This window comes from Homalodisca vitripennis, chromosome 5 (genome assembly GCF_021130785.1).
Source record: "Homalodisca vitripennis isolate AUS2020 chromosome 5, UT_GWSS_2.1, whole genome shotgun sequence".
Taxonomy (NCBI): domain Eukaryota; kingdom Metazoa; phylum Arthropoda; class Insecta; order Hemiptera; family Cicadellidae; genus Homalodisca; species Homalodisca vitripennis.
Window position 1 is genome coordinate 129,780,133 of NC_060211.1, and position 7,839 is coordinate 129,787,971.

General features: G+C 34.1%; 1 protein-coding gene across 1 annotated transcript; it reads left to right on the forward strand.

Annotated features, from left to right (window-relative positions):
• The first annotated feature begins 427 nt into the window (after positions 1–427).
• Positions 428–6,696, forward strand: LOC124363614 (chymotrypsin-1-like). The gene is made up of 3 exons (XM_046818871.1): positions 428–444; positions 1,619–1,865; positions 6,556–6,696. Exons 1-3 carry the CDS (start codon positions 428–430, stop codon positions 6,694–6,696), a joined length of 405 nt encoding a protein of 134 aa, XP_046674827.1.
• The last annotated feature ends 1,143 nt before the right edge of the window (positions 6,697–7,839 follow it).

Below are 7,839 nucleotides of genomic sequence, written 5' to 3' on the forward strand. Positions count from 1 at the left end.
ACTTCAGCTTCTCGATGTCAGCGTAGGAGTCGATCCGTTGTATCCTGTCTCCCTCCCCCTTCCTGACGAAGAACTTGCCATCCCGACTCAGGCGAAAGTGTAACCGATGTGTACCGACATTTCTGCTTGATCCTGGTCAGAAACTGCTTGTTCTCCGGTGATAGATGATCGTTTATGAAGACTCTGCGGGCAGGAAACTCCTTGTTGATATTCTGGGCTGACAGATTCTTTATAGTTCTGTATTTAGAAATCCAGAGGTCTCGTACAGCGCGGTTGTTGAACTGTACTATAAGTGAGGGTTTCCCTATCCTTCTTGTAGAACGGAACGCGATGTGCGGCAGCAATGTCGCTATCTTGCACATCCACCCCCAGCGCTGTTCCCACGTCCTTAACCACCTCGCTGACTTCTTCCTTAGCTGTTACAGGAATGCCGCTGATCTCCAGGTTGTTTCGCCGAGAATACTGTTCCAAGGCACGCATTTTCTCACGAATCTCTGACACTCTTGACTTAGGATTTCATTTTTTTAGTCGCAGTTCTGCATTTTCTTTCTTCAGCTCAACAAAATGAGGTTTTAAGCTCTTCCATAAGCGAGTTGGATGCATCGAGTTTATCTGATACAAAACTGCGTTGATTTAGCGAGTTCAAGCATCTCATTTCTAAACAATTTGAACTCTTCAAATATTTTCTCTTTTAAAACTTTCCAATTCACTAGCAAAAAAATTCCTTTGTTATTGCAGTTGCCGACACAGGTGTGGATTGCGAGTTGCTGTTTCCGGACGTATTCTTACACTCAGAACATTTCCAGTCTTTTTTCGACCGTAACTGCTTCTGTCCGTCACTCTTCACGCAGCTTCCATGCACGTACGACCACAGCCACCAACACATTTCAACTCACTACCGTCAACGCACTCAACCTTGCAGACGACACAGATTGCCATACTTCAAATTAATCCAAAAAGTACAAAATAACTATTAAATTTAGTGTGTAGAACAGGAAGTATTCTGCACGTGGCGCGCGACTTGAACGGAGCGATAACGGAGCGTCTTATCTGCTCGGCTACTAGAGCTGGACTACATTACCATTGCAATATTTTGGTTCTTCATTTGTATGACGCCAGCAAAAGTAGATTAAAAAGCAGTGTTATAATATCAATAATAAAATATTTAATAAATATAAGGAAAACCAATGAAAACAATATTGCCGAATGAATGTTCAAACGTAACAGCATGATAAGATAGATGTAAACATAATCGTGGACGACAAGAAATAAATTATCTACTATGTCAGTCAGCTTCAATAGCAGTTTTAATTTAGTTAATTATTATGACGTTTTGACCACACTGATCCTACCTATGGTTCATTAAATTAGGAACATTAAAGCATAATTTCATATTGGTTTCAAATTTAAAATAAAAATAATTTAAATTCAATTAAAAAAGTGTGTTCATTCATATATTTTTAATTTGTTTTAATGTGTTTCGTTAGAAAAAGAATATACCTTTTGGTCACACCTTTACTGTACCTAGCTAGAGTGGGTAACTTCACTTAAACATATTTATTTAAAGTTACAATCACATTGTATGTCATAAGAATGTATGTACAACCCACATTTTTAGGTGGAACCGGAACAAGCTGTCATTCCGAATTGGCAGTAACAAGTCTGAAGATGGCGGCCAGATCTTCACTGTAGACCATGTTGTAGCCCACAAGAACTACACGGGCTCCTGGGATAACGACGTTGCGGTCGTCAAGCTCAACAAGCCCATCAAGTTCGGGAAGAATGTAAAACCCATCAAGCTTGGAACCAAAAGTCTCAAAGCGGGGACTAAAGGCTTAATAGCAGGATGGGGAGAGAGCTCAGAAGTGAGTAGTAGTGTCGTAACATTCTTAACCATTAATAACACAGTAACAATCTAACAGGTAATGTTATCTGCCAAAGTTAACACAATAAAAGTACGCCACACTACCTGTACTAGGCGTAAGAGTCTTAGATGAGGTTGCATGCAATATTTAAAATTCATTCTCCATATGTTTTAAGGACAGATAGAATGATGAACAGTCGTACCTAAATGAGGTTAATACGAAATAACGCATTGTGGAACTCATTCTTTAAGAAATGAAGTCTCATTCAAAATTTAAACTCAGAATATAAAATCTTTCTTGAAATATCTTACGTGATAAATTCTCATTTTCGTTAATTTTATTGGGTTTCATACAAGAATTTAAATAATTATATTCTATAAACGAAGGCATTATAAATTGATGAGTGTGTTGGTATAGTTTGGCTAAGTGTTTTAATATTTTAGATTTTTGAATCTATGGGTGTAGTGAGTTTTTTTAAATTAAATTATTCTCCTTTTTTCACTTACTATAACGGTTAAACATAATACCAACGTAAAAATATTCTCTAACGCAAAGCTAAATCCCTTGCATTGTTATTTACTATCTTTTACTCAGTACAAATGAAGCTTCATGGACAATTAAGTTTGTAGGTTTGTTTCGTTTTAAAGATATTGTGCAGACAGACGACAGAAAGTACATTTTTCTAGTCCCTTAAGCTCTCGAGCAATAAGCATCGATCAATGTATTGAATAAACAAATTGAAAAACACCGATGACCGTCAGGTTGGTTTTTATACTTATGCCTCTTTAATTCAGTTATTTAATGTATTTGTTGTAGTGCTGTACTACGTAAATCATTTCTGTTAGGGATACTAACATACTGACTAGGAGGTTTAACATTTAATAAGTGACTAAATATCCTTGTGATTTCAAATAAACGTTTTAAAAATACCCACCTAAAATACATAAATAGATTTTATAAAAGGACATCAATATACTTTACATATTTACACAACATATATATTTTATCAACACCATTCACTAGACGTGGATTGTACTTACATACGGAAAAGAACCAAAAACAGCAAGTGTCCTATATAATATTTAAATTTTGGACCGAAATTAAATTAGGTGACTGTTGCAGCCACGGTTTAAGGGCATGCATCCTTTGTTGTTTAATGCAGATTACTACTACAAAGATGTATAGATTTGTACAGAGTTCTTGTTTTGTTACATTGTTTTATTTTGTGTTTGTTGGGTGACTTCTCAATGAGTATTCAACCTTTAGACAGTATGGTATTATTGATTACACTTGCATGCCTGACTAATACCACTAAAATGTTAGGGAACTCACAACTAAAGATAAGATAAGTGGTTTAAAAGTAGGTTAAGACAAGTGTTAAGTGGTTTATATGATTTGATTGTCGTGACTTTTACTTTTAATAAGGCCCTTAATGGCTCTTATATTAATTTTTTAGAAATTTGATACTTCTTTTAGGCAGTTTTTCAAACACACTAACAGCTATTCGAAGTAACTTTTGTTAAAACAGAAAAAAATAATACTGAGCCATGCTTTTAAACGAAATAATGAATTAGTATATTCTTACGCTGTTAAAACGGTTGCACTATACAATTATCGGGTCTTTTTCGTTTAAGGGCCACCACAAAAGACGCTAGCTTGCCTATTCAAAACTCAGATCACGCGATGCTTGCCCGCTGCGCAGCGCTTTGTGCTGCTTGCTCTTTTAGAAAAAAAATTAACTCAAGCTTGCAAAGTCCAAGCCCAGATCCACTCACCATGCTTACACACACAAAACTCAGACAGAACTGACGCAGGTTTCATTACAGGCAAAAGATAAGCGGCGCGCGTTTATCACTGATAAGATAAGACAAGTTTATAGTAGAAGTAGTACTTGGACTACTGCCCTACGAACTAATAACACTAAAAAAACGATTAAATGCACTGTCAGTCAGGTATAGTATGTTTGTAAGGTGCTGGCCCTTAAACGCAAAAGACCCCAATTATCTATACATACATCGAAACCCAATTCGATGACTGATTCCAGCGCTGGAAATGGGTTGAGATTGACGAAGGATGAATGAAACTTGAATGTATGAACAATGGTGTTGGTGTATGAACAAAGTTTGGACGTGGTGATAATGTGGTGTGAAAGTTTAAATCTTAGAATAAAATATGATGTTTACCATACAATATGCTTTTGTTACGAGCAATTAAAGATTTGATTTGATATAGAATTCTTGTTTTTAAAACTTCCTTGTATAATAATAAAATACAGTCTAGTGGGAATAAACAGTGAGCGAAAGACATGTCCACGTTAGGTCTGAGATTTTAGGCTTTTAAATTTGAGTTTACATTTTTTAATAACTAAAACCTTATTTATAATGCGTGTTGGGGGGTTATTGTAGATTTGTTTATTATATTATGCAAGAAAAACGAAATAAACTCTATTAAATGGTACAACTAGTTTTAACCAAATAATGCCACGTGGATTAACACCACGTTCAAGATTAAGTGGTTCACTCTTCATACCGCTGATAAGATAACGTTATCAGGCTCTTTATCTGATTCGTCCACTCCCTCTTCACCTGCAATAACATGAGATTAGCAGATCTCTTACCTGGCTATTAAGACATGCACTCAGGAATGCCGTTGATATCCTTCTGTCAAAGTTGAAGGTGTCATGAATGATAAGGTTCTGGCTACCTTGTTTGTTGCAAATCAATAAATTGTTAGGCATTAGAGTGCCAAACCTCAAATATATCGCTAAATATGAAATAAAGCCTTTTTTTATGTATCTGTACCTTATAGAAGGGGTGAGGCTGCGGCTCTAGCCGAGAGATCACTGGTTCGATATACGGTGAAGTCAATACATAGATCATTTTCTAATTTGTTTGGACTATCTTCTCTGATGACACTGACACGGAAAGGACAAACACAGGGCTGAATAACATAAATAGTTCACCATGTGGCATGAATTGCGGGTCTATTTCGAGGACACATTAGGCCTTCTTCTTCGTGTAATGACAAATTGCTTAGTAAATTAGCGCTAGGAGACTGAGATGATTACATAGTTTAGTTTCTTATTCAATTTAGTGTTAGTAACAGATACAAAAAAATAAGTCTCTGGCAAACATAGAAATCATTTTCGTGAACCATTGAGCATTTTGTAGAATTAGAAAGGGACCCATTTTATATCTACGAAGTCTGTTTTATTGCTAGTTTCTAGATATTTCTAAGGTCTACATAGTTTATTATATGTCAAAATTTACTGTTCAAAATATCTTTTAGAATATCGCGATTACAAATGTCTATCTAGTAGATTAAATCATGCATCAGCTGTCCAATCCCTTCTGTATCGTATACCAGGAAAACTATGTTGAGCCAATAAAACTACAATAACTTACAAAGTATTTAAGGATTCAGGTTGTTTTGAAATATTACTGAACATCAATACTATAAACTATGTAAGCCACCTAAAGTAAAACACTATTACATTTTTCTTTTAGAACGTAAATAATTTCATATTTTTCCTGAAAAATAGAAGAATAGCACTGATATTTATAAGGCAACAGGTACTTCGCATTATAAATGTACTGTAACTAAATGAAAACATTGAATATATCAATTTGCAAACTGGTATGAACTTTGCCTTCCGTGGCCAGAGCAGTGTATTGTTTATTAAAGTACAAATGTGTATAAACAATAAAGTGTAAGTAAAGATAGTTATGTTTTTTATAACGTCATTTTGGTTTTAGTCCGAAGGGTCGTCGCCTGACTTACTGGATACAACATTGACAGTTTACGATTGGAATAAATGTGAAAAAATCTACCCCAATGACGTCACACCTAGACAGTTTTGTACCTACGACAAAAAAACTGGACCTTGTGATGTAAGTGTATTAAGATGTATCGACCTATATCATAACTAACACTAATTAAAGTTAATTCATGTTACCTTTAAAAATCCTTGATTATCGAGTACGTAATATCAAGAGTTATATTAAATTTAGGACAGCATTTAAATTTATGAACTTGCATTATTCCTGAAACGTACATACACTTTCAGGTGGATTCCATGTTCAATTTTTTCTTAAACTAATTAAGGACCAATACTACACCAGATCTTTATTTGAAAGATTCAAAAGTTACTATCAAACTTTCTCTATAACCATATATTTGTACGATTAAATTTATAACAGTTTTTATTGGTTTATTGGTGAAAGCTCTCTTTGATGTGCATGGTACTAAACTTTTATTGAAATTATCATAATGGATTCTTCGAAGTGAGTATGTCTTATGCCAGAATATAAACATGAACACTGTATACTGAGAGATGTAATGTTTTGTCGAAAATATTTAATAACAAGATAATTGACAAATCTGCAGTTTTATTCTTTTTTAGTGGGACAATTTACAAATTAGTTTAGCGGATTAAAATGCTTACTCTCATGATATTTCTTTACAAAGCGTCATATCTCCTATTTTATTTAAATATAATTCGTTGAGTTAAGATGCGAGTTTAATTTTATTATTTTAATTTGCTAAGAATTCACTTAGGAAAACAATTTTAAAGTATAGTAGTAAAACTGATTTATATGTAAAAATTTTACACAAAACAGTTTTAAACCTATACCAACTTACTTAAACTAATACCAATTCTATATGAATAAACAAATAATGTCATGTACAGTTTGATTGGGGAGACCCACTGCTGTACAAGGGGAAGGTGTACGGACTGTTGGCTGGACTCAGTGAATGCCTCTCTTATCCTGCCTTTTACACAGACGTGCGTTCATATGTTGACTGGATCAAACGTGCCATGCAAGAGTGACTGATCAGAAATATATAAAAAAGTAAATTTGTAGTATATATTGTAACAGAGCTTATTTACAGAAGGCCTAAACTACCATCTGTTTTAGTACAGCAATAATATTTAAATTGTGGTTTTATTGTCCCAGATCCATTCACATTCCCCTTTTTTCAACTGCCCAAATTAAGCCAGTTGGTGCTTTAAACTGCATCGAGATAGCTCTGTCTTCCAAGAGATTAATGTATGGAAACTGAGAACAATAAGATATATGAAAAATGATAATTAAATCTTTTATCAAATGTTTGCAATACAAATTCGTACAAATGATTTATTTGCCAAGGTGGCAGAGAAAAAGTATAAATTCTTGAAAAAAAGAAAGAAAAGAAAGAAAAAAAAAATGAAGACCACCCGTAGCTGTATGGACTGTGAATGCATTACCTATGAGGACCACTGGCTGTCCTCACGGTGCCTGTGTGCAGGTTTTAAAAATTGAGCTTCATCTCATGTTTAAATTTTTAAATAGTCAACGACAGTCAACGTGCTTGGTTCAAAAGATTCCAGAGAGCTAAGGAGAGTACTACGATGTATGAGTGTGCTGAAATCAAATCTTAAATTACGTTTTAACGTTGAATTTCAACTCTATTATTTTATCTACATACCCTCTTAATACATGACTCATAAATCCAATGTAAAAATAACCACCTTATCCCGTGGAGTCGCATTTTCCTTCATCAATCTCAGTGTTGTCTATATATTAATATAGCTTCATACAAAAATTAAAAGTCTATAGATGATTACGTTTTCGAGATGTTGTAACAAAGACATATAAACAGAGACATGCATATTTCCAGCCCTTTGAATGAGCTCCAATGAATAATTAATTGAAAACGCATATACGTTATATGGTAAAATTAATCTATTATTGTCTTAAGAATTAAGGATGCCATTCCGAACACTTACAATTTTTAACAGAACTAATTATATTATATTAAACTCAAAACTGAACAAACAAAAAATACATACAAATTGTTAGAGGCATGTCTTACCTTGTCTGTAAGAACATAAGATACTTATACAAATCTTGCGTCTCCATTATTGATGTGGAACGTAATTCAAAACTAATATTGTTAAGGTTATTTGTATAAAAATTAAACGAGCTTTTTC

Excerpts from the sequence above, each read along its gene's own strand:
- LOC124363614 (XM_046818871.1), top strand. Across the intron at positions 1,866-6,555 it reads GATGGGGAGAGAGCTCAGAA|TTTGATTGGGGAGACCCACT; the intron begins GTGAGTAGTAGT and ends TGTCATGTACAG.